This window comes from Oncorhynchus kisutch, linkage group LG18 (assembly GCF_002021735.2).
Source record: "Oncorhynchus kisutch isolate 150728-3 linkage group LG18, Okis_V2, whole genome shotgun sequence".
NCBI classification, from domain to species: Eukaryota; Metazoa; Chordata; class Actinopteri; order Salmoniformes; family Salmonidae; genus Oncorhynchus; species Oncorhynchus kisutch.
Window position 1 is genome coordinate 9,043,394 of NC_034191.2, and position 26,332 is coordinate 9,069,725.

Below are 26,332 nucleotides of genomic sequence, written 5' to 3' on the forward strand. Positions count from 1 at the left end.
TAGTACTGGGGATATGTATAGTATAGTATAGTACTGGGGATATGTATAGTATACTACTGGGGATATGTATGTATAGTATAGTACTGGGGATATGTATAGTATAGTATAGTACTGGGGATATGTGCGTATAGTATAGTACTGGGGATATGTATGTATAGTATAGTACTGGGGGTATGTATGTATAGTATAGTACTGGGGATATGTGCGTATAGTATAGTATAGTATAGTACTGGGGATATGTATGTATAGTATAGTACTGGGGATATGTATAGTATAGTATAGTACTGGGGATATGTGCGTATAGTATAGTACTGGGGATATGTATGTATAGTATAGTACTGGGGGTATGTATGTATAGTATAGTACTGGGGATATGTGCGTATAGTATAGTATAGTATAGTACTGGGGATATGTATGTATAGTATAGTACTGGGGGTATGTATGTATAGTATAGTACTGGGGATATGTGCGTATAGTATAGTATAGTACTGGGGGTATGTATGTATAGTATAGTATAGTACGGGGCATATGTACGTATAGTATAGTACTGGGGATATGTATAGTATAGTACTGGGGGTATGTATGTATGTATGTATAGTATAGTATAGTACGGGGCATATGTACGTATAGTATAGTACTGGGGATATGTATAGTATAGTACTGGGGATATGTATAGTATAGTACTGGGGATATGTATAGTATAGTACTGGGCATATGTATAGTATAGTACTGGGCATATGTATAGTATAGTACTGGGGATATGTATAGTATAGTACTGGGCATATGTATAGTATAGTACTGGGCATATGTATAGTATAGTACTGGGGATATGTATAGTATAGTACTGGGCATATGTATAGTATAGTACTGGGCATATGTATAGTACTGCACATAGAAGCACCAAAGCTTCACAATTATGTGATGCTACACCTTGTAATTGCCATCTCTGTTTCTGTTTCAGGTACATGGGTGACGTTTGGCAGTCAGATCACAGATGAGGTAAGACGATCGTTTACTAATGTTTTTCTACTTGGTTTTATGGAGATAGGAAATGTGTACAGTCTTTGCCTCTGGTATTTACTGCTCCACAATGACTTGACACTTTAGCAGACACAAAGTTAGCTATGAATCAGAGTGTACTCTGGGTAAAATCTCTTTGGTTCAGTTAGTGTACATTTTTTATATATTTTTTATGTAACCTTTATTTAAAGTAGGCAAGTCAGTTAAGAACAAATTCTTGTTTACATTGCCGGCCTACACCGGCCAAACCCGGGCCAATTGTTCCTCCAACCTATGGGACTCCCATTCACGGCCCGGTTGTGATACAGCCTGGATTCGAATTTGTGATACAGTACAGCAGTGTAATGTGTGGTAGGTGTGTATAGATTTTTTTAAATATATAAATACCTTTCAGCAGTTACCCTCATTAAAAAAATCCAATCGCTTCGCATTAGGCGCATTTGCGACACTGATTTATCATTTGATGTACTGTACATGCCAACGATTTATGTGAATGATTCAAAGCAAGAGGGTAATGACCAAGAATTATTGGACAATTGCCTTATCGGAGTCGGCAAACTTATCGGCAAACTGAGGACAATGCATTGTTGCAATCCCGTCAACAAACAATCAAACATGTGGTTAATAGACACCCAAGGTTTCGCTATAAGACACTTTAATGGGACTGTTTTCTCACGGCACATGTACCTACGGGGGAAAAAAACACAATTATTTTATTCCTGATGGTAATATACCCTTTGTCACAACTGTGTCCGCTGTGATGCCATGATCAGACGGAACTCTCTTATCAATCCTCATTCCGGTGAGAGGATAAAGGTTTGAGTTAGAAAAACATGTAACACAAAAATGTGTTGTATATCTCCTTTAAGTGTTCCTGTAACTTGTAGTATTTGGGTAAGACTAAACGTGAACCTAAGACAACGGTATGGGAGCATAAGAGCTCCATTCACAACCATGATGAAAAATAACCTGTTGCAGGACATTTCAACAGCCATGATTATGAACTAAGAGCCTTTACGTTATGGTGTAGGCGCCACGGATGGGAGGAGTTAGGGATTAATTACTTGCCCCAGCAGGCCTCAATGGGGAATGGTATTTGTCATTTTTTTGTAGTAGTAGGTTCTAAATAGGCCATATATTTAGGTAATGACATCATAATGTATTGTGTGTGTTTTTTTTGGTCTTAATTTGAGGTTGATGTTTCCACCACAGCGCCCTCTGCTGGGTTCTCTTGATCGGGACAATATTAATAATAATGCCCACCTGTGTGGTATTGTTACATGGACCCACTGTCACACAAACTCGCACACACACGCGCGCGCGCGCACGCACACGCACACGCACACACACACACACACACACACACACACACACACACACACACACACACACACACACACACACACACACACACACACACACACACACACACACAGAGACAGGCTTGCTTTTAGGCAAAATAATCTGTGTCCTCATTGCCTTCACCATGGCTCCCCTCTCACCTGGCTCCCCTCTCCCCTGGTCCCCCTCTCCCCTGGCTCCCCTCTCCCATGGCTCCCCTCTCCCCTGGCTCCCCTCTCTCCTGGCTCCCCTCTCTCCTGGCTCCCCTCTCCCCTGGCTCCCCTCTCTCCTGGCTCTCCTCTCCCCTCTCTCCTGGCTCTCCTCTCCCCTCTCTCCTGACTCTCCTCTCTCCTGGCTCTCCTCTCCCCTCTCTCCTGACTCTCCTCTCTCCTGGCTCTCCTCTCCCCTCTCCCCTGGCCCCCCTCTCTCCTGGCTCTCCTCTCCCATCTCTCCTGGCTCCCCTCTCCCCTGGCTCCCCTCTCCCCTGGCTCCCCTCTCTCCTGGCTCCCCCTCTCCCAGGATCCCCTCTCTCCTCTCCCCTGTCTCCCCTCTCCCCTGGCTCCCTTTCCCCTCTCCCCAAGCCCCCCTCTCCCCAAGCCCCCCTCTCCCCAAGCCCCCCTCTCCCCTGGCTCCCCTTTCCCCTCTCCCCAAGCCCCCCTCTCCCCAAGTCCCCCTCTCCCCTGGCTCCCCTTTCCCCTCTCCCCAAGCCCCCAAGCCCCCCTCTCCCCAAGCCCCCCTTTCCCCTCTCCCCAAGCCCCCCTCTCCCAAGCCCCCCTCTCCCCAAGCCCCCTCTCCCCTGGCTCCCCTTTCCCCTCTCCCAAGCCCCCCTCTCCCAAGCCCCCTCTCCCCAAGCCCCCCTCTCCCCTGGCTCCCCTCTCCCCTGGCTCCCCTCTCCCCTGGCTCCCCTCTACCCTGGCTCCCCTCTCTTCTGGCTCTCCTCTCCCCTCTCTCCTGACTCTCCTCTCTCCTGGCTCTCCTCTCCCCTGGCTCCCATCTCCATGTTCAGTCAACCCAGCCTTGGGTCCCATCCAGTGTCCTTGTCTGTCCCTAAGCCACTCATATGCTGTCACACAAGACACGTACACACACTCGCTGCTGTCCCTGCCGAAGGACCCATCCATCGTATTTACTCTCAGCATCATCACGGTCTCCCACCTTCACTGCCAGCCTGAACAGAGTCCTCTTCGGATGTCCGCTCCACATATCTCTCTTGAACCCTATGAACATTCCACCAACGACAAGACATGACTAAAACTCTATCCAAGGCTTATGAGCCCAAGTCTGAAACAATTTTTTTTTAACTCTAATAACTGTATTACAATTCCAGTGAGTCAGAAGTTTACATACAACTAAGTTGACTGTGCCTTTAAACAGCTTAGAAAATTCCAGAAAATGATGTCATGGCTTTAGAAGCTTCTGATAGGCTAATTGACATCATAAGAGTCAATTGGAGGTGTACCTGCGGAAAAACATTCAAACAAAACTGATTTTAGGATGACCTTATTTTGAAGTGTAGTCTAGTCGAAGGACTCACCTTCGACTGTGTTATTAGACTTACTGGATGGACTGTTCACACTCCTACATGTATATGCTTCAGTCTGAGAGTCAACGTGTAGCCTTAGGCGATGCTGTTTACAGTTAGACTACAATTATAGTGAATTTATATTGGATTTTGAATAGCCTGGTAATAGGGTATTTTTTATACTTTCATAATTATTTGGATGACACATAACCTGTATATATATATATATATATCTCACCACCATGCATTTACTCTACTCATTCAAGGGTTTTTCTTTATTTGTACTATTTTCTACGTTGTAGAATAATAGTGAAGACATCAACACTGTGAAATAACACATATGGAATCATGTAGTAACCGAAAAAGTGTTAAACAAATCAAAATGCATTTTATATTTGAGATTCTTCAAATAGCCACCCTTTGCCTTCATGACAGCTTTGCACACTTGTGCAACGGTCTGTGAGAGTCAGAAATCTTGCTTGTTTGTAGGTGACCAAATACTTATTTTCCACCATAATTTGCAAATAAATTCATTAAAAATCCTACAATGTGATTTTCTGGATTTTCTTTCTCATTTTGTCTGTCATAGTTGAAGTGTACCTATGATGAAAATTACAGGCCTCTCTCATCTTTTTAAGTGGGAGAACTTGCACAATTGGTGGCTGACTAAATACTTTTTTGCCCCACTGTATATATGCAGTTAATATATAGCTAAATATAGTTATCTAAAGTTAAAACATAGTTCACATATAGTTAATATTTTTGTTCAGTATATTTTTCAGCTGCTAGTATGAATTCAGCAAATGCTCCTCTGTAAAACCGAAGCAGCCTACAGAATGTGCCGGTGGGAAAGCGTGCGGCCTCCATTCGCTATTCCTGTATTTTCCCCCCATCCCTGTCCCTGTTCCTGTTCCTGTCCCTGTTCCTGTTCCTGTTCCTGTTCCTGTTCCTGTTCCTGTTCCTGTTCCTGTTCCTGTTCCTGTTCCTGTCCCTGTTCCTGTTCCTGTCCTTGTTCCTGTTCCTGTTCCTGTTCCTGTTCCTGTTCCTGTTCCTGTTCCTGTTCCTGTCCCTGTCCCTGTCCCTGTCCCTGTTCCTGTCCCTGTCCCTGTCCCTGTCCCTGTCCCTGTTCCTGTCCCTGTCCCTGTCCCTGTCCCTGTCCCTGTCCCTGTCCCTGTCCCTGTCCCTGTCCCTGTCCCTGTCCCTGTCCCTGTTCCTGTCCCTGTCCCTGTCCCTGTCCCTGTCCCTGTCCCTGTCCCTGTTCCTGTCCCTGTCCCTGTCCCTGTCCCTGTCCCTGTTCCTGTCCCTGTCCCTGTCCCTGTCCTGTCCCTGTCCCTGTCCCTGTCCCTGTCCCTGTCCCTGTCCCTGTCCCTGTCCCTGTTCCTGTCCCTGTCCCTGTCCCTGTCCCTGTTCCTTCCTGTCCCTGTTCCTGTCCCTGTCCTGTCCCTGTCCCTGTCCCTGTCCCTGTCCCTGTCCCTGTCCCTGTCCCTGTCCCTGTCCCTGTCCCTGTCCCTGTCCCTGTTCCTGTCCCTGTCCCTGTCCCTGTCCCTGTCCCTGTCCCTGTCCCTGTCCCTGTTCCTGTCCCTGTCCCTGTCCCTGTCCCTGTCCCTGTCCCTGTCCCTGTCCCTGTCCCTGTCCCTGTCCCTGTCCCTGTCCCTGTCCCTGTTCCTGTCCCTGTCCCTGTCCCTGTCCCTGTCCCTGTCCCTGTCCCTGTCCCTGTCCCTGTCCCTGTCCCTGTCCCTGTTCCTGTCCCTGTCCCTGTCCCTGTCCCTGTCCCTGTCCTGTCCCTGTCCCTGTCCCTGTCCCTGTCCCTGTCCCTGTCCCTGTTCCTGCTTATTTGATAACGGGCCATTCTAAATCAAAACACATTTTTAAATATTAAAAAAAGACGAGATTCAATTGAGAGGAAGGAGAATAGTCTGATGGGTGAAAATGATGATCATTTGATGAGAGAACAGCCTGTGCAGCCTGAGGCAAGGAACAGCTGTTTTCCCCACACTGCTCAGCCCATTTTCAGCGTGTTCATCCTGAGGAACAGCTGTTTCCCCCACACCGCGCAGCCCATATTCAGCGTGTTCAGCCTGAGGCAAGGAACAGCTGTTTCCCCCCACACCGCGCAGCCCATTTTCAGCGTGTTCATCCTGAGGAACAGCTGTTTTCCCACCCCGCGCAGCCCATATTCAGCGTGTTCATCCTGAGGAACAGCTGTTTTCCCACACCGCAGAACAGCTGTTTTCCCCACCCCGCGCAGCCCATATTCAGCGTGTTCATCCTGAGGAACAGCTGTTTTCCCACACCGCGCAGCCCATATTCAGCGTGTTCATCCTGAGGAACAGCTGTTTTCCCCACACCCCGCAGCCCATATTCAGCGTGTTCATCCTGAGGAACAGCTGTTTCCCCCACACCGCGCAGCCCATATTCAGCGTGTTCATCCTGAGGAACAGCTGTTTTCCCCACACCGCGCAGCCCATTTTCAGCGTGTTCATCCTGAGGAACAGCTGTTTTCCCCACACCGCGCAGCCCATATTCAGCGTGTTCATCCTGAGGAACAGCTGTTTTCCCCCACACCGCGCAGCCCATATTCAGCGTGTTCATCCTGAGGAACAGCTGTTTCCCCCACACCGCGCAGCCCATATTCAGCGTGTTCATCCTGAGGAACAGCTGTTTTCCCCACACCGCGCAGCCCATATTCAGCGTGTTCATCCTGAGGAACAGCTGTTTTCCCCACACCCCGCAGCCCATATTCAGCGTGTTCATCCTGAGGAACAGCTGTTTTCCCCACACCGCGCAGCCCATTTTCAGCGTGTTCATCCTGAGGAACAGCTGTTTTCCCCACACCGCGCAGCCCATATTCAGCGTGTTCATCCTGAGGAACAGCTGTTTTCCCCACACCGCGCAGCCCATATTCAGCGTGTTCATCCTGAGGAACAGCTGTTTCCCCCACACCGCGCAGCCCATATTCAGCGTGTTCATCCTGAGGAACAGCTGTTTCCCCCACACCGCGCAGCCCATATTCAGCGTGTTCATCCTGAGGAACAGCTGTTTCCCCACACCGCGCAGCCCATATTCAGCGTGTTCATCCTGAGGAACAGCTGTTTCCCCCACACCGCGCAGCCCATATTCAGCGTGTTCATCCTGAGGAACAGCTGTTTCCCCCACACCGCGCAGCCCATATTCAGCGTGTTCATCCTGAGGAACAGCTGTTTCCCCCACACCGCGCAGCCCATATTCAGCGTGTTTGTATTTCTAACACATTCCAAGGTGTGTATCATTCACAACTAAAGTTGCCAAATGAATGTAAATCTAGCATACAGTATATAGGACCTGTTTCAAATGACCACTTTTACGCTCGACGCAGTCGCTCCGTAATGGAAAAAAAAACATGTGTTGTTCTATTTTACTCAGCTAAGTTCAATTATATTATTCTTATTATAAAATCATATAATATAAAATAATGGCACAGGACTTATTAACATATCTTGTCAGCTGAATGAACAAGACGACAGACTGGCATGGAGCACAGCCAGATAACATAGGCTGTACAGTAGATGTTCTTAAATGTTCTGAAATACTGTTTCCTGACTAAAATCAATAATGGATTTATTGTGATGGTGCATATTAAATTGATTTATTATACTTTTTAAAATGTAGATGTTCCCAAAGATGCACATCAGCATCTTGTATGTGTGAAGACCTGGGGCTCTCTGGTCCAGTCCCTCTGCTCTCTGGTCCAGTCCCTCTGCTCTCTGGTCTAGTCCCTCTGCTCTCTGGTCTAGTCCCTCTGCTCTCTGGTCCAGTCCCTCTGCTCTCTGGTCCAGTCCCTCTGCTCTCTGGTCCAGTCCCTCTGCTCTCTGGTCTAGTCCCTCTGCTCTCTGGTCTAGTCCCTCTGCTCTCTGGTCTAGTCCCTCTGCTCTCTGGTCCAGTCCCTCTGCTCTCTGGTCCAGTCCCTCTGCTCTCTGGTCCAGTCCCTCTAGTCCTCTGCTCTCTGGTCCAGTCCCTCTGCTCTCTGGTCCAGTCCCTCTGCTCTCTGGTCTAGTCCCTCTGCTCTCTGGTCCAGTCCCTCTGCTCTCTGGTCCAGTCCCTCTGCTCTCTGGTCTAGTCCCTCTGCTCTCTGGTCCAGTCCCTCTGCTCTCTGGTCTAGTCCATCTGCTCTCTGGTCCAGTCCCTCTGCTCTCTGGTCTAGTCCCTCTGCTCTCTGGTCTAGTCCCTCTGCTCTCTGGTCCAGTCCCTCTGCTCTCTGGTCCAGTCCCTCTGCTCTCTGGTCTAGTCCCTCTGCTCTCTGGTCTAGTCCCTCTGCTCTCTGTTTCTGTTAATTCATATTCAATTACCGTGAGACAAGCAGACTTTTGCATGACAAAAACCACCTGACAAAATGTCATGACTGCCACAACCCTTATCCCTGCTCCCATATTCTCCCCCAGCACCTTTCCACTGCACCCCCACAGTGTCCCCTATGGTTGGGGCTACAGGGTCCCTGTCTGTCTGACATCCCACCCACAACACACACAGCTGGCCTGCCTACAGTACAGTCCCTCTGCTCTCTGGTCCAGTCCATCTGCTCTCTGGTCCAGTCCCTCTGCTCTCTAGTCCAGTCCCTCTGCTCTCTGGTCCAGTCCCTCTAGTCCAGTCCCGCTGCTCTCTGGTCCAGTCCCTCTGCTCTCTGGTCCAGTCCCTCTAGTCAAGTCCCTCTGCTCTCTGGTCAAGTCCCTCTGCTCTCTGGTACAGTCCCTCTAGTCCAGTCCCTCTGCTCTCTGGTCCAGTCCCTCTAGTCCAGTCCCTCTGCTCTCTGGTCAAGTCCCTCTGCTCTCTGGTCTAGTCCCTCTGCTCTCTGGTCCAGTCCCTCTGCTCTCTGGTCCAGTCCCTCTGCTCTCTGGTCCAGTCCCTCTAGTCCCTCTGCTCTCTGGTCCAGTCCCACCTGCTCTCTGGTCCAGTCCCTCTAGTCCAGTCCCTCTGCTCTCTGGTCCAGTCCCTCTGCTCTCTGGTCCAGTCCCTCTGCTCTCTGGTCCAGTCCCTCTAGTCCAGTCCCTCTGCTCTCTGGTCCAGTCCCACCTGCTCTCTGGTCCAGTCCCTCTAGTCCAGTCCATCTGCTCTCTGGTCCAGTCCTTCTGCTCTCTGGTCCAGTCCCTCTGCTCTCTGGTCTAGTCCCTCTGCTCACTGGTCCAGTCCCTCTGCTCTCTGGTCCAGTCCCTCTGCTCTCTGGTCCAGTCCCTCTGCTCTCTGGTCCAGTCCCTCTGGTCCAGTCCCTCTGCTCTCTGGTCCAGTCCTTCTGGTCCAGTCCCTCTGCTCTCTGGTCTAGTCCCTCTGGTCCAGTCCCTCTGCTCTATGGTCCAGTCCCTCTGGTCCAGTCCCTCTGCTCTCTGGTCCAGTCCTTCTGGTCCAGTCCTCTGCTCTCTGGTCCAGTCCCTCTAGTCCAGTCCCTCTGGTCCAGTCCTCTGCTCTCTGGTCCAGTCCCTCTGGTCCAGTCCCTCTGGTCCAGTCCCTCTGCTCTCTGGTCCAGTCCCTCTGGTCCAGTCCCTCTGCTCTCTGGTCCAGTCCTTCTGGTCCAGTCCCTCTGCTCTCTGGTCCAGTCCCTCTGCTCTCTGGTCCAGTCCCTCTGGTCCAGTCCCTCTGCTCTCTGGTCCAGTCCCTCTGGTCCAGTCCCTCTGGTCCAGTCCCTCTGGTCCAGTCCCTCTGCTCTCTGGTCCCGTCCCTCTGGTCCAGTCCCTGTGGTCCAGTCCCTCTGCTCTCTGGTCCAGTCCCTCTGGTCCAGTCCCTCTGCTCTCTGGTCCAGTCCTTCTGGTCCAGTCCCTCTGCTCTCTGGTCCAGTCCCTCTGCTCTCTGGTCCAGTCCCTCTGGTCCAGTCCCTCTGCTCTCTGGTCCAGTCCTTCTGGTCCAGTCCCTCTGCTCTCTGGTCCAGTCCATCTGCTCTCTGGTCCAGTCCCTCTGCTCTCTAGTCCAGTCCCTCTGCTCTCTGGTCCAGTCCCTCTAGTCCAGTCCCGCTGCTCTCTGGTCCAGTCCCTCTGCTCTCTGGTCCAGTCCCTCTAGTCAAGTCCCTCTGCTCTCTGGTCAAGTCCCTCTGCTCTCTGGTACAGTCCCTCTAGTCCAGTCCCTCTGCTCTCTGGTCCAGTCCCTCTAGTCCAGTCCCTCTGCTCTCTGGTCAAGTCCCTCTGCTCTCTGGTCTAGTCCCTCTGCTCTCTGGTCCAGTCCCTCTGCTCTCTGGTCCAGTCCCTCTGCTCTCTGGTCCAGTCCCTCTAGTCCCTCTGCTCTCTGGTCCAGTCCCACCTGCTCTCTGGTCCAGTCCCTCTAGTCCAGTCCCTCTGCTCTCTGGTCCAGTCCCTCTGCTCTCTGGTCAAGTCCCTCTGCTCTCTGGTACAGTCCCTCTAGTCCAGTCCCTCTGCTCTCTGGTCCAGTCCCTCTAGTCCAGTCCCTCTGCTCTCTGGTCAAGTCCCTCTGCTCTCTGGTCTAGTCCCTCTGCTCTCTGGTCCAGTCCCTCTGCTCTCTGGTCCAGTCCCTCTGCTCTCTGGTCCAGTCCCTCTAGTCCCTCTGCTCTCTGGTCCAGTCCCACCTGCTCTCTGGTCCAGTCCCTCTAGTCCAGTCCCTCTGCTCTCTGGTCCAGTCCCTCTGCTCTCTGGTCCAGTCCCTCTGCTCTCTGGTCCAGTCCCTCTAGTCCAGTCCCTCTGCTCTCTGGTCCAGTCCCACCTGCTCTCTGGTCCAGTCCCTCTAGTCCAGTCCATCTGCTCTCTGGTCCAGTCCTTCTGCTCTCTGGTCCAGTCCCTCTGCTCTCTGGTCTAGTCCCTCTGCTCACTGGTCCAGTCCCTCTGCTCTCTGGTCCAGTCCCTCTGCTCTCTGGTCCAGTCCCTCTGCTCTCTGGTCCAGTCCCTCTGGTCCAGTCCCTCTGCTCTCTGGTCCAGTCCTTCTGGTCCAGTCCCTCTGCTCTCTGGTCTAGTCCCTCTGGTCCAGTCCCTCTGCTCTATGGTCCAGTCCCTCTGGTCCAGTCCCTCTGCTCTCTGGTCCAGTCCTTCTGGTCCAGTCCCTCTGCTCTCTGGTCCAGTCCCTCTAGTCCAGTCCCTCTGGTCCAGTCCCTCTGCTCTCTGGTCCAGTCCCTCTGGTCCAGTCCCTCTGGTCCAGTCCCTCTGCTCTCTGGTCCAGTCCCTCTGGTCCAGTCCCTCTGCTCTCTGGTCCAGTCCTTCTGGTCCAGTCCCTCTGCTCTCTGGTCCAGTCCCTCTGCTCTCTGGTCCAGTCCCTCTGGTCCAGTCCCTCTGCTCTCTGGTCCAGTCCTTCTGGTCCAGTCCCTCTGCTCTCTGGTCCAGTCCATCTGCTCTCTGGTCCAGTCCCTCTGCTCTCTAGTCCAGTCCCTCTGCTCTCTGGTCCAGTCCCTCTAGTCCAGTCCCGCTGCTCTCTGGTCCAGTCCCTCTGCTCTCTGGTCCAGTCCCTCTAGTCAAGTCCCTCTGCTCTCTGGTCAAGTCCCTCTGCTCTCTGGTACAGTCCCTCTAGTCCAGTCCCTCTGCTCTCTGGTCCAGTCCCTCTAGTCCAGTCCCTCTGCTCTCTGGTCAAGTCCCTCTGCTCTCTGGTCTAGTCCCTCTGCTCTCTGGTCCAGTCCCTCTGCTCTCTGGTCCAGTCCCTCTGCTCTCTGGTCCAGTCCCTCTAGTCCCTCTGCTCTCTGGTCCAGTCCCACCTGCTCTCTGGTCCAGTCCCTCTAGTCCAGTCCCTCTGCTCTCTGGTCCAGTCCCTCTGCTCTCTGGTCCAGTCCCTCTAGTCCAGTCCCTCTGCTCTCTGGTCCAGTCCCACCTGCTCTCTGGTCCAGTCCCTCTAGTCCAGTCCATCTGCTCTCTGGTCCAGTCCTTCTGCTCTCTGGTCCAGTCCCTCTGCTCTCTGGTCTAGTCCCTCTGCTCACTGGTCCAGTCCCTCTGCTCTCTGGTCCAGTCCCTCTGCTCTCTGGTCCAGTCCCTCTGCTCTCTGGTCCAGTCCCTCTGGTCCAGTCCTCTGCTCTCTGGTCCAGTCCTTCTGGTCCAGTCCCTCTGCTCTCTGGTCTAGTCCCTCTGGTCCAGTCCCTCTGCTCTCTGGTCCAGTCCCTCTGGTCCAGTCCCTCTGCTCTCTGGTCCAGTCCTTCTGGTCCAGTCCCTCTGCTCTCTGGTCCAGTCCCTCTAGTCCAGTCCCTCTGGTCCAGTCCCTCTGCTCTCTGGTCCAGTCCCTCTGGTCCAGTCCCTCTGCTCTCTGGTCCAGTCCCTCTGGTCCAGTCCCTCTGCTCTCTGGTCCAGTCCTTCTGGTCCAGTCCCTCTGCTCTCTGGTCCAGTCCCTCTGCTCTCTGGTCCAGTCCCTCTGGTCCAGTCCCTCTGCTCTCTGGTCCAGTCCCTCTGGTCCAGTCCCTCTGGTCCAGTCCCTCTGGTCCAGTCCCTCTGCTCTCTGGTCCCGTCCCTCTGGTCCAGTCCCTGTGGTCCAGTCCCTCTGCTCTCTGGTCCAGTCCCTCTGGTCCAGTCCCTCTGCTCTCTGGTCCAGTCCTTCTGGTCCAGTCCCTCTGCTCTCTGGTCCAGTCCCTCTGCTCTCTGGTCCAGTCCCTCTGGTCCAGTCCCTCTGCTCTCTGGTCCAGTCCTTCTGGTCCAGTCCCTCTGCTCTCTGGTCCAGTCCCTCTGCTCTCTGGTCCAGTCCCTCTGGTCCAGTCCCTCTGCTCTCTGGTCCAGTCCTTCTGGTCCAGTACCTCTGCTCTCTGGTCCAGTCCCTCTGGTCCAGTCCCTCTGGTCCAGTCCCTCTGCTCTCTGGTCCAGTCCCTCTGGTCCAGTCCCTCTGGTCCAGTCACTCTGGTCCAGTCCCTCTGCTCTCTGGTCCAGTTCCTCTGGTCCAGTCCCTCTGCTCTCTGGTCCAGTCCTTCTGCTCCAGTCCCTCTGCTCTCTGGTCCAGTCCCTATGCTCTCTGGTCCAGTCCCTCTGGTCCAGTCCCTCTGCTCTCTGGTCCAGTCCTTCTGGTCCAGTCCCTCTGCTCTCTGGTCCAGTCCTTCTGGTCCAGTCCCTCTGCTCTCTGGTCCAGTCCTTCTGGTCCAGTCCCTCTGCTCTCTGGCCAAGTCCCTCTGGTCCAGTCCCTCTGGTCCAGTCACTCTGGTCCAGTCCCTCTGCTCTCTGGTCCAGTTCCTCTGGTCCAGTCCCTCTGCTCTCTGGTCCAGTCCTTCTGCTCCAGTCCCTCTGCTCTCTGGTCCAGTCCCTCTGCTCTCTGGTCCAGTCCCTCTGCTCTCTGGTCCAGTCCCTCTGCTCTCTGGTCTAGTCCCTCTGCTCTCTGGTCCAGTCCCTCTGCTCTCTGGTCTAGTCCCTCTGCTCTCTGGTCTAGTCCCTCTGCTCTCTGGTCTAGTCCCTCTGCTCTCTGGTCCAGTCCCTCTGCTCTCTGGTCCAGTCCCTCTGCTCTCTGGTCCAGTCCCTCTAGTCCCTCTGCTCTCTGGTCCAGTCCCTCTGCTCTCTGGTTCAGTCCCTCTGCTCTCTGGTCTAGTCCCTCTGCTCTCTGGTCCAGTCCCTCTGCTCTCTGGTCCAGTCCCTCTGCTCTCTGGTCTAGTCCCTCTGCTCTCTGGTCCAGTCCCTCTGCTCTCTGGTCTAGTCCATCTGCTCTCTGGTCCAGTCCTTCTGCTCTCTGGTCCAGTCCCTCTGCTCTCTGGTCTAGTCCCTCTGCTCTCTGGTCTAGTCCCTCTGCTCTCTGGTCCAGTCCCTCTGCTCTCTGGTCCAGTCCCTCTGCTCTCTGGTCTAGTCCCTCTGCTCTCTGGTCTAGTCCCTCTGCTCTCTGGTCCAGTCCCTCTGCTCTCTGGTCCAGTCCCTCTGCTCTCTGGTCCAGTCCCTCTGCTCTCTGGTCCAGTCCCTCTAGTCCCTCTGCTCTCTGGTCCAGTCCCACCTGCTCTCTGGTCCAGTCCCTCTAGTCCAGTCCCTCTGCTCTCTGGTCCAGTCCCTCTGCTCTCTGGTCCAGTCCCTCTGCTCTCTGGTCCAGTCCCTCTAGTCCAGTCCCTCTGCTCTCTGGTCCAGTCCCACCTGCTCTCTGGTCCAGTCCCTCTAGTCCAGTCCATCTGCTCTCTGGTCCAGTCCTTCTGCTCTCTGGTCCAGTCCCTCTGCTCTCTGGTCTAGTCCCTCTGCTCTCTGGTCCAGTCCCTCTGCTCTCTGGTCCAGTCCCTCTGCTCTCTGGTCCAGTCCCTCTGCTCTCTGGTCCAGTCCCTCTGGTCCAGTCCCTCTGCTCTCTGGTCCAGTCCTTCTGGTCCAGTCCCTCTGCTCTCTGGTCTAGTCCCTCTGGTCCAGTCCCTCTGGTCCAGTCCCTCTGCTCTCTGGTCCAGTCCCTCTGGTCCAGTCCCTCTGCTCTCTGGTCCAGTCCTTCTGGTCCAGTCCCTCTGCTCTCTGGTCCAGTCCCTCTAGTCCAGTCCCTCTGGTCCAGTCCCTCTGGTCCAGTCCCTCTGCTCTCTGGTCCAGTCCCTCTGGTCCAGTCCCTCTGGTCCAGTCCCTCTGCTCTCTGGTCCAGTCCCTCTGGTCCAGTCCCTCTGCTCTCTGGTCCAGTCCTTCTGGTCCAGTCCCTCTGCTCTCTGGTCCAGTCCCTCTGCTCTCTGGTCCAGTCCCTCTGGTCCAGTCCCTCTGCTCTCTGGTCCAGTCCCTCTGGTCCAGTCCCTCTGGTCCAGTCCCTCTGGTCCAGTCCCTCTGCTCTCTGGTCCAGTCCCTCTGGTCCAGTCTCTGTGGTCCAGTCCCTCTGCTCTCTGGTCCAGTCCCTCTGGTCCAGTCCCTCTGCTCTCTGGTCCAGTCCTTCTGGTCCAGTCCCTCTGCTCTCTGGTCCAGTCCCTCTGCTCTCTGGTCCAGTCCCTCTGGTCCAGTCCCTCTGCTCTCTGGTCCAGTCCTTCTGGTCCAGTCCCTCTGCTCTCTGGTCCAGTCCCTCTGCTCTCTGGTCCAGTCCCTCTGGTCCAGTCCCTCTGCTCTCTGGTCCAGTCCTTCTGGTCCAGTACCTCTGCTCTCTGGTCCAGTCCCTCTGGTCCAGTCCCTCTGGTCCAGTCCCTCTGCTCTCTGGTCCAGTCCCTCTGGTCCAGTCACTCTGTTCCAGTCCCTCTGCTCTCTGGTCCAGTTCCTCTGGTCCAGTCCCTCTGCTCTCTGGTCCAGTCCTTCTGCTCCAGTCCCTCTGCTCTCTGGTCCAGTCCCTCTGCTCTCTGGTCCAGTCCCTCTGGTCCAGTCCCTCTGCTCTCTGGTCCAGTCCTTCTGGTCCAGTCCCTCTGCTCTCTGGTCCAGTCCTTCTGGTCCAGTCCCTCTGCTCTCTGGTCCAGTCCTTCTGGTCCAGTCCCTCTGCTCTCTGGTCCAGTCCCTCTGGTCCAGTCACTCTGGTCCAGTCCCTCTGCTCTCTGGTCCAGTCCCTCTGCTCTCTGGTCCAGTCTCTCTGCTCTCTGGTCTAGTCCCTCTGCTCTCTGGTCCAGTCCCTCTGCTCTCTGGTCTAGTCCCTCTGCTCTCTGGTCTAGTCCCTCTGCTCTCTGGTCTAGTCCCTCTGCTCTCTGGTCCAGTCCCTCTGCTCTCTGGTCCAGTCCATCTGCTCTCTGGTCCAGTCCCTCTAGTCCCTCTGCTCTCTGGTCCAGTCCCTCTGCTCTCTGGTCCAGTCCCTCTGCTCTCTGGTCTAGTCCCTCTGCTCTCTGGTCCAGTCCCTCTGCTCTCTGGTCCAGTCCCTCTGCTCTCTGGTCTAGTCCCTCTGCTCTCTGGTCCAGTCCCTCTGCTCTCTGGTCTAGTCCATCTGCTCTCTGGTCCAGTCCTTCTGCTCTCTGGTCCAGTCCCTCTGCTCTCTGGTCTAGTCCCTCTGCTCTCTGGTCTAGTCCCTCTGCTCTCTGGTCCAGTCCCTCTGCTCTCTGGTCCAGTCCCTCTGCTCTCTGGTCTAGTCCCTCTGCTCTCTGGTCTAGTCCCTCTGCTCTCTGGTCCAGTCCCTCTGCTCTCTGGTCCAGTCCCTCTGCTCTCTGGTCCAGTCCCTCTGCTCTCTGGTCCAGTCCCTCTAGTCCCTCTGCTCTCTGGTCCAGTCCCACCTGCTCTCTGGTCCAGTCCCTCTAGTCCAGTCCCTCTGCTCTCTGGTCCAGTCCCTCTGCTCTCTGGTCCAGTCCCTCTGCTCTCTGGTCCAGGTCCCTCTAGTCCAGTCCCTCTGCTCTCTGGTCCAGTCCCACCTGCTCTCTGGTCCAGTCCCTCTAGTCCAGTCCATCTGCTCTCTGGTCCAGTCCTTCTGCTCTCTGGTCCAGTCCCTCTGCTCTCTGGTCTAGTCCCTCTGCTCTCTGGTCCAGTCCCTCTGCTCTCTGGTCCAGTCCCTCTGCTCTCTGGTCCAGGTCCCTCTGCTCTCTGGTCCAGTCCCTCTGGTCCAGTCCCTCTGCTCTCTGGTCCAGTCCTTCTGGTCCAGTCCCTCTGCTCTCTGGTCTAGTCCCTCTGGTCCAGTCCCTCTGGTCCAGTCCCTCTGCTCTCTGGTCCAGTCCCTCTGGTCCAGTCCCTCTGCTCTCTGGTCCAGTCCTTCTGGTCCAGTCCCTCTGCTCTCTGGTCCAGTCCCTCTAGTCCAGGTCCCTCTGGTCCAGTCCCTCTGGTCCAGTCCCTCTGCTCTCTGGTCCAGTCCCTCTGGTCCAGTCCCTCTGGTCCAGTCCCTCTGCTCTCTGGTCCAGTCCCTCTGGTCCAGTCCCTCTGCTCTCTGGTCCAGTCCTTCTGGTCCAGTCCCTCTGCTCTCTGGTCCAGTCCCTCTGCTCTCTGGTCCAGTCCCTCTGGTCCAGTCCCTCTGCTCTCTGGTCCAGTCCCTCTGGTCCAGTCCCTCTGGTCCAGTCCCTCTGGTCCAGTCCCTCTGCTCTCTGGTCCAGTCCCTCTGGTCCAGTCTCTGTGGTCCAGTCCCTCTGCTCTCTGGTCCAGTCCCTCTGGTCCAGTCCCTCTGCTCTCTGGTCCAGTCCTTCTGGTCCAGTCCCTCTGCTCTCTGGTCCAGTCCCTCTGCTCTCTGGTCCAGTCCCTCTGGTCCAGTCCCTCTGCTCTCTGGTCCAGTCCTTCTGGTCCAGTACCTCTGCTCTCTGGTCCAGTCGCTCTGGTCCAGTCCCTCTGGTCCAGTCCCTCTGCTCTCTGGTCCAGTCCCTCTGGTCCAGTCACTCTGTTCCAGTCCCTCTGGTCCAGTCCCTCTGCTCTCTGGTCCAGTCCTTCTGCTCCAGTCCCTCTGCTCTCTGGTCCAGTCCCTCTGCTCTCTGGTCCAGTCCCTCTGGTCCAGTCCCTCTGCTCTCTGGTCCAGTCCTTCTGGTCCAGTCCCTCTGCTCTCTGGTCCAGTCCTTCTGGTCAGTCCCTCTGCTCTCTGGTCCAGTCCTTCTGGTCCAGTCCCTCTGCTCTCTGGTCCAGTCCCTCTGGTCCAGTCCCTCTGGTCCAGTCACTCTGGTCCAGTCCCTCTGCTCTCTGGTCCAGTTCCTCTGGTCCAGTCCCTCTGCTCTCTGGTCCAGTCCTTCTGCTCCAGTCCCTCTGCTCTCTGGTCCAGTCCCTCTGCTCTCTGGTCCAGTCCCTCTGCTCTCTGGTCCAGTCCCTCTGCTCTCTGGTCTAGTCCCTCTGCTCTCTGGTCCAGTCCCTCTGCTCTCTGGTCTAGTCCCTCTGCTCTCTGGTCTAGTCCCTCTGCTCTCTGGTCTAGTCCCTCTGCTCTCTGGTCCAGTCCCTCTGCTCTCTGGTCCAGTCCCTCTGCTCTCTGGTCCAGTCCCTCTAGTCCTCTGCTCTCTGGTCCAGTCCCTCTGCTCTCTGGTCCAGTCCCTCTGCTCTCTGGTCTAGTCCCTCTGCTCTCTGGTCAAGTCCCTCTGCTCTCTGGTCCAGTCCCTCTGCTCTCTGGTCTAGTCCCTCTGCTCTCTGGTCCAGTCCCTCTGCTCTCTGGTCTAGTCCATCTGCTCTCTGGTCCAGTCCTTCTGCTCTCTGGTCCAGTCCCTCTGCTCTCTGGTCTAGTCCCTCTGCTCTCTGGTCTAGTCCCTCTGCTCTCTGGTCCAGTCCCTCTGCTCTCTGGTCCAGTCCCTCTGCTCTCTGGTCTAGTCCCTCTGCTCTTCTGTCTAGTCCCTCTGCTCGCTGTTTCTGTTAATTCATATTCAATTACCGTGAGACAAGCAGACTTTTGCATGACAAAAACCACCTGACAAAATGTCATGACTGCCACAAACCCTTATCCCTGCTCCCATATTCTCCCCCAGCACCTTTCCACTGCACCCCCACAGTGTCCCCTATGGTTGGGGCTACAGGGTCCCTGTCTGTCTGACATCCCACCCACAACACACACAGCTGGCCTGCCTACAGTACAGTCCCTCTGCTCTCTGGTCCAGTCCATCTGCTCTCTGGTCCAGTCCCTCTGCTCTCTAGTCCAGTCCCTCTGCTCTCTGGTACAGTCCCTCTAGTCCAGTCCCGCTGCTCTCTGGTCTAGTCCCTCTGCTCTCTGGTCCAGTCCCTCTGCTCTCTGGTCCAGTCCCTCTAGTCAAGTCCCTCTGCTCTCTGGTCAAGTCCCTCTGCTCTCTGGTACAGTCCCTCTAGTCCAGTCCCTCTGCTCTCTGGTCCAGTCCCTCTAGTCCAGTCCCTCTGCTCTCTGGTCAAGTCCCTCTGCTCTCTGGTCTAGTCCCTCTGCTCTCTGGTCCAGTCCCTCTGCTCTCTGGTCCAGTCCCTCTGCTCTCTGGTCCAGTCCCTCTAGTCCCTCTGCTCTCTGGTCCAGTCCCACCTGCTCTCTGGTCCAGTCCCTCTAGTCCAGTCCCTCTGCTCTCTGGTCCAGTCCCTCTGCTCTCTGGTCCAGTCCCTCTGCTCTCTGGTCCAGTCCCTCTAGTCCAGTCCCTCTGCTCTCTGGTCCAGTCCCACCTGCTCTCTGGTCCAGTCCCTCTGGTCCAGTCCATCTGCTCTCTGGTCCAGTCCTTCTGCTCTCTGGTCCAGTCCCTCTGCTCTCTGGTCTAGTCCCTCTGCTCTCTGGTCCAGTCCCTCTGCTCTCTGGTCCAGTCCCTCTGCTCTCTGGTCCAGTCCCTCTGCTCTCTGGTCCAGTCCCTCTGGTCCAGTCCCTCTGCTCTCTGGTCCAGTCCTTCTGGTCCAGTCCCTCTGCTCTCTGGTCTAGTCCCTCTGGTCCAGTCCCTCTGGTCCAGTCCCTCTGCTCTCTGGTCCAGTCCCCCTGGTCCAGTCCCTCTGCTCTCTGGTCCAGTCCTTCTGGTCCAGTCCCTCTGCTCTCTGGTCCAGTCCCTCTAGTCCAGTCCCTCTGGTCCAGTCCCTCTGGTCCAGTCCCTCTGCTCTCTGGTCCAGTCCCTCTGGTCCAGTCCCTCTGGTCCAGTCCCTCTGCTCTCTGGTCCAGTCCCTCTGGTCCAGTCCCTCTGCTCTCTGGTCCAGTCCTTCTGGTCCAGTCCCTCTGCTCTCTGGTCCAGTCCCTCTGCTCTCTGGTCCAGTCCCTCTGGTCCAGTCCCTCTGCTCTCTGGTCCAGTCCCTCTGGTCCAGTCCCTCTGGTCCAGTCCCTCTGGTCCAGTCCCTCTGCTCTCTGGTCCAGTCCCTCTGGTCCAGTCCCTGTGGTCCAGTCCCTCTGCTCTCTGGTCCAGTCCCTCTGGTCCAGTCCCTCTGCTCTCTGGTCCAGTCCTTCTGGTCCAGTCCCTCTGCTCTCTGGTCCAGTCCCTCTGCTCTCTGGTCCAGTCCCTCTGGTCCAGTCCCTCTGTTCCAGTCCCTCTGCTCTCTGGTCCAGTTCCTCTGGTCCAGTCCCTCTGCTCTCTGGTCCAGTCCTTCTGCTCCAGTCCCTCTGCTCTCTGGTCCAGTCCCTCTGCTCTCTGGTCCAGTCCCTCTGGTCCAGTCCCTCTGCTCTCTGGTCCAGTCCTTCTGGTCCAGTACCTCTGCTCTCTGGTCCAGTCGCTCTGGTCCATTCCCTCTGGTCCAGTCCCTCTGCTCTCTGGTCCAGTCCCTCTGGTCCAGTCACTCTGTTCCAGTCCCTCTGCTCTCTGGTCCAGTTCCTCTGGTCCAGTCCCTCTGCTCTCTGGTCCAGTCCTTCTGCTCCAGTCCCTCTGCTCTCTGGTCCAGTCCCTCTGCTCTCTGGTCCAGTCCCTCTGGTCCAGTCCCTCTGCTCTCTGGTCCAGTCCTTCTGGTCCAGTCCCTCTGCTCTCTGGTCCAGTCCTTCTGGTCCAGTCCCTCTGCTCTCTGGTCCAGTCCTTCTGGTCCAGTCCCTCTGCTCTCTGGTCCAGTCCCTCTGGTCCAGTCCCTCTGGTCCAGTCACTCTGGTCCAGTCCCTCTGCTCTCTGGTCCAGTTCCTCTGGTCCAGTCCCTCTGCTCTCTGGTCCAGTCCTTCTGCTCCAGTCCCTCTGCTCTCTGGTCCAGTCCCTCTGCTCTCTGGTCCAGTCCCTCTGCTCTCTGGTCCAGTCCCTCTGCTCTCTGGTCTAGTCCCTCTGCTCTCTGGTCCAGTCCCTCTGCTCTCTGGTCTAGTCCCTCTGCTCTCTGGTCTAGTCCCTCTGCTCTCTGGTCTAGTCCCTCTGCTCTCTGGTCCAGTCCCTCTGCTCTCTGGTCCAGTCCCTCTGCTCTCTGGCCAGTCCCTCTAGTCCCTCTGCTCTCTGGTCCAGTCCCTCTGCTCTCTGGTCCAGTCCCTCTGCTCTCTGGTCTAGTCCCTCTGCTCTCTGGTCCAGTCCCTCTGCTCTCTGGTCCAGTCCCTCTGCTCTCTGGTCTAGTCCCTCTGCTCTCTGGTCCAGTCCCTCTGCTCTCTGGTCTAGTCCATCTGCTCTCTGGTCCAGTCCTTCTGCTCTCTGGTCCAGTCCCTCTGCTCTCTGGTCTAGTCCCTCTGCTCTCTGGTCTAGTCCCTCTGCTCTCTGGTCCAGTCCCTCTGCTCTCTGGTCCAGTCCCTCTGCTCTCTGGTCTAGTCCCTCTGCTCTTCTGTCTAGTCCCTCTGCTCTCTGTTTCTGTTAATTCATATTCAATTACCGTGAGACAAGCAGACTTTTGCATGACAAAAACCACCTGACAAAATGTCATGACTGCCACAACCCTTATCCCTGCTCCCATATTCTCCCCCAGCACCTTTCCACTGCACCCCCACAGTGTCCCCTATGGTTGGGGCTACAGGGTCCCTGTCTGTCTGACATCCCACCCACAACACACACAGCTGGCCTGCCTACAGTACAGTCCCTCTGCTCTCTGGTCCAGTCCATCTGCTCTCTGGTCCAGTCCCTCTGCTCTCTAGTCCAGTCCCTCTGCTCTCTGGTACAGTCCCTCTAGTCCAGTCCCGCTGCTCTCTGGTCTAGTCCCTCTGCTCTCTGGTCCAGTCCCTCTGCTCTCTGGTCCAGTCCCTCTAGTCAAGTCCCTCTGCTCTCTGGTCAAGTCCCTCTGCTCTCTGGTACAGTCCCTCTAGTCCAGTCCCTCTGCTCTCTGGTCCAGTCCCTCTAGTCCAGTCCCTCTGCTCTCTGGTCAAGTCCCTCTGCTCTCTGGTCTAGTCCCTCTGCTCTCTGGTCCAGTCCCTCTGCTCTCTGGTCCAGTCCCTCTGCTCTCTGGTCCAGTCCCTCTAGTCCCTCTGCTCTCTGGTCCAGTCCCACCTGCTCTCTGGTCCAGTCCCTCTAGTCCAGTCCCTCTGCTCTCTGGTCCAGTCCCTCTGCTCTCTGGTCCAGTCCCTCTGCTCTCTGGTCCAGTCCCTCTAGTCCAGTCCCTCTGCTCTCTGGTCCAGTCCCACCTGCTCTCTGGTCCAGTCCCTCTGGTCCAGTCCATCTGCTCTCTGGTCCAGTCCTTCTGCTCTCTGGTCCAGTCCCTCTGCTCTCTGGTCTAGTCCCTCTGCTCTCTGGTCCAGTCCCTCTGCTCTCTGGTCCAGTCCCTCTGCTCTCTGGTCCAGTCCCTCTGCTCTCTGGTCCAGTCCCTCTGGTCCAGTCCCTCTGCTCTCTGGTCCAGTCCTTCTGGTCCAGTCCCTCTGCTCTCTGGTCTAGTCCCTCTGGTCCAGTCCCTCTGGTCCAGTCCCTCTGCTCTCTGGTCCAGTCCCCCTGGTCCAGTCCCTCTGCTCTCTGGTCCAGTCCTTCTGGTCCAGTCCCTCTGCTCTCTGGTCCAGTCCCTCTAGTCCAGTCCCTCTGGTCCAGTCCCTCTGGTCCAGTCCCTCTGCTCTCTGGTCCAGTCCCTCTGGTCCAGTCCCTCTGGTCCAGTCCCTCTGCTCTCTGGTCCAGTCCCTCTGGTCCAGTCCCTCTGCTCTCTGGTCCAGTCCTTCTGGTCCAGTCCCTCTGCTCTCTGGTCCAGTCCCTCTGCTCTCTGGTCCAGTCCCTCTGGTCCAGTCCCTCTGCTCTCTGGTCCAGTCCCTCTGGTCCAGTCCCTCTGGTCCAGTCCCTCTGGTCCAGTCCCTCTGCTCTCTGGTCCAGTCCCTCTGGTCCAGTCCCTGTGGTCCAGTCCCTCTGCTCTCTGGTCCAGTCCCTCTGGTCCAGTCCCTCTGCTCTCTGGTCCAGTCCTTCTGGTCCAGTCCCTCTGCTCTCTGGTCCAGTCCCTCTGCTCTCTGGTCCAGTCCCTCTGGTCCAGTCCCTCTGCTCTCTGGTCCAGTCCTTCTGGTCCAGTCCCTCTGCTCTCTGGTCCAGTCCCTCTGCTCTCTGGTCCAGTCCCTCTGGTCCAGTCCCTCTGCTCTCTGGTCCAGTCCTTCTGGTTCAGTACCTATGCTCTCTGGTCCAGTCCCTCTGGTCCAGTCCCTCTGGTCCAGTCCCTCTGCTCTCTGGTCCCTCTGGTCCAGTCCCTCTGGTCCAGTCACTCTGGTCCAGTCCCTCTGCACTCTGGTCCAGTTCCTCTGGTCCAGTCCCTCTGCTCTCTGGTCCAGTCCTTCTGCTCCAGTCCCTCTGCTCTCTGGTCCAGTCCCTCTGCTCTCTGGTCCAGTCCCTCTGGTCCAGTCCCTCTGCTCTCTGGTCCAGTCCTTCTGGTCCAGTCCCTCTGCTCTCTGGTCCAGTCCTTCTGGTCCAGTCCCTCTGCTCTCTGGTCCAGTCCTTCTGGTCCAGTCCCTCTGCTCTCTGGTCCAGTCCTTCTGGTCCAGTCCCTCTGCTCTCTGGTCCAGTCCTTCTGGTCCAGTCCCTCTGCTCTCTAGTCTAGTGAAGTGGTGAAGTGAAATGAAAAAAATATCTTGTTTCAAAGAATTATAAAAAAATGTATACAGGTATGTATTCACCCCCTTTGCTATGAAGCCCCTAAATAAGATCTGGTGCTACAAATTACCTTCAGAAGTCACGTAATTAGTTAAATAAAGTCCACCTGTCACATGATCTGCCACACTATATATACACCTGTTCTGAAAGGCCTCTGGTCCTCTGGTCCAGTCCCTCTGCTCTCTGGTCCAGTCCTTCTGGTCCAGTACCTCTGCTCTCTGGTCCAGTCCCTCTGGTCCAGTCCCTCTGCTCTCTGGTCCAGTCCCTCTGGTCCAGTCCCTCTGGTCCAGTCACTCTGGTCCAGTCCCTCTGCTCTCTGGTCCAGTCCTTCTGCTCCAGTCCCTCTGCTCTCTGGTCCAGTCCCTCTGCTCTCTGGTCCAGTCCCTCTGGTCCAGTCCGTCTGCTCTCTGGTCCAGTCCTTCTGGTCCAGTCCCTCTGCTCTCTGGTCCAGTCCTTCTGGTCCAGTCCCTCTGCTCTCTGGTCCAGTCCTTCTGGTCCAGTCCCTCTGCTCTCTGGTCCAGTCCTTCTGGTCCAGTCCCTCTGCTCTCTGGTCCAGTCCTTCTGGTCCAGTCCCTCTGCTCTCTAGTCTAGTGAAGTGGTGAAGTGAAATGAAAAAAATATCTTGTTTCAAAGAATTATAAAAAAATGTATACAGGTATGTATTCACCCCCTTTGCTATGAAGCCCCTAAATAAGATCTGGTGCTACAAATTACCTTCAGAAGTCACGTAATTAGTTAAATAAAGTCCACCTGTCACATGATCTGCCACACTATATATACACCTGTTCTGAAAGGCCTCTGGTCCTCTGGTCCAGTCCCTCTGCTCTCTGGTCCAGTCCTTCTGGTCCAGTACCTCTGCTCTCTGGTCCAGTCCCTCTGGTCCAGTCCCTCTGCTCTCTGGTCCAGTCCCTCTGGTCCAGTCACTCTGGTCCAGTCACTCTGGTCCAGTCCCTCTGCTCTCTGGTCCAGTTCCTCTGGTCCAGTCCCTCTGCTCTCTGGTCCAGTCCTTCTGCTCCAGTCCCTCTGCTCTCTGGTCCAGTCCCTCTGCTCTCTGGTCCAGTCCCTCTGGTCCAGTCCGTCTGCTCTCTGGTCCAGTCCTTCTGGTCCAGTCCCTCTGCTCTCTGGTCCAGTCCTTCTGGTCCAGTCCCTCTGCTCTCTGGTCCAGTCCTTCTGGTCCAGTCCCTCTGCTCTCTGGTCCAGTCCTTCTGGTCCAGTCCCTCTGCTCTCTGGTCCAGTCCTTCTGGTCCAGTCCCTCTGCTCTCTAGTCTAGTGAAGTGGTGAAGTGAAATGAAAAAAATATCTTGTTTCAAAGAATTATAAAAAAATGTATACAGGTATGTATTCACCCCCTTTGCTATGAAGCCCCTAAATAAGATCTGGTGCTACAAATTACCTTCAGAAGTCACGTAATTAGTTAAATAAAGTCCACCTGTCACATGATCTGCCACACTATATATACACCTGTTCTGAAAGGCCCCAGAGTCTGCAACACCACTAAGCAAGGGGAACCACCAAGCAAGCGACACCATGAAGACCAAGGAGCTCTCCTTGGTCTTATAACACAGTTATTGGCAGTATGGACCTGACTTGTTAATTGTTTACTCCATGTGTAACTCTTTGTTGTATGCTCACACTGCTATGCTTTATCTTGGCCAGGTCGCAGTTGCAAATGAGAACTTGTTCTCAACTAGCCTACCTGGTTAAATAAAGGTGAAATAAAAAATAAATAAAAAATAAAATAAAAAAAACAGGCCAAGGACAAAGTTGTGGAGAAGTAAAGTTCAGGGTTGGGTTATGAAAAAATATCCAAAACTTTGAACATCCCACGGAGCATCATTAAATCATTATTAAAAAATGGAAAGAATATGGCACCACAACAAACCTGCCAAGAGAGGGCCGCCCAACAAAACATTAAGGGCATTAATCAGAGAGGCAACAAAGAGACCAAAGATAACCCTGAAGGAGCTGCAAAGCTCCACAGAGGAGATTGGAATATCTGTCCATAGGACCACTTTAAGCCGTACACTCCATAGAGCTGGGCTTTATAGAAGAGTGACCAGAGAAACATAAGCAAACATGTTTGGTGTTCGTCAAACGGCATGTGGGAGACTCCCCAAACATATGATAGAAGATACTCTGGTCAGATGAGACTAAAATGTATATTTTTGGCCATCAATGAAAACATTATGTCTGGCGCAAACCCAATACCTCTCATCACCCCGAGAACACCATCGTGTTTTTCATCGGCAGGGACTGGGAAACTGGTCAGAAATGAAGGAATGATGGATGGTGCTAAATACAGGGAAATTCTTGAGGGAAACCTGTTTCAGTCTTCCAGAGATTTGAGACTGGGACGGAGGTTCACCTTCCAGCAGGACGATGACCCTAAGCATACTGCTAAAGCAACACTCGAATGGTTTAAGGGGAAACATTTAAATGTATTGTCACGGCCCAGACCTCAATCCAATTGACTTAAAGATTGCTGTACACCAGCGGAACCCATCCAACTTGAAGGAGCTGGAGCAGTATTGCGTTGAAGTATGGACAAAAATCCCAGTGGCTAGATGTGCCAAGCTTATAGAGACATACCCCAAGAGACTTACAGCTGTAATTGCTGCAAAAGGTGGCTCTACAAGGTATTGACTTTGGGGGGGTGAATAGTTATGCACGCTCAAGTTTTCTGTTTTTTATGTCTTATTTCTTGTTTGCCTCACAAGAAAAAATATTTTGCATCTTCAAAGTGGTAGGCATGTTGTGTAAATCAAATGATACAACCCCCCCCAAAAAATATATATTTTAATTCTAGGTTGTAAGGCAACAAAATAGGAAAAATGCAAAGGGGGGCTGAATACTTTCACAAGCCACTATACCTCCCTACTTTATTTACAGGTTATGGAAAATGTGCTCTTTTAGTATGTCTCCAGTAGGTTTCCTCAAGGAGAAAGTCTCCACTTCTATGCCAAAGATTAATAACACAAAAACACCATAGTGAATAGTATACTATTTACACCATAGTACACTATTTACACCACAGTGAATAGTATACTATTTACACCATAGTGAATAGTATACTATTTACACCATAGTGAATAGTATACTATTTACACCATAGTATACTATTTACACCACAGTATACTATTTACACCATAGTGAATAGTATACTATTTACACCACAGTATACTATTTACACCACAGTATACTATTTACACCATAGTGAATAGTATACTATTTACACCATAGTGAATAGTATACTATTTACACCACAGTGAATAGTATACTATTTACACCATAGTGAATAGTATACTATTTACACCACAGTATACTATTTACACCATAGTGAATAGTATACTATTTACACCATAGTGAATAGTATACTATTTACACCATAGTATACTATTTACACCACAGTGAATAGTATACTATTTACACCATAGTGAATA

At 54.3% G+C, this 26,332-nt stretch overlaps 1 protein-coding gene across 2 annotated transcripts in view; it reads left to right on the plus strand.

Annotated features, from left to right (window-relative positions):
- Positions 1 to 26,332, plus strand: part of kcnab1a (potassium voltage-gated channel subfamily A regulatory beta subunit 1a) — a 205,656-nt gene that overhangs the window by 131,986 nt on the left and 47,338 nt on the right. For both annotated transcript variants that reach the window (XM_031796436.1, XM_031796437.1), the window contains exon 3: positions 962 to 999. In XM_031796436.1, the coding sequence (XP_031652296.1) occupies positions 962 to 999 (38 nt within the window). The remainder of the gene's footprint in view (positions 1 to 961; positions 1,000 to 26,332) is intronic.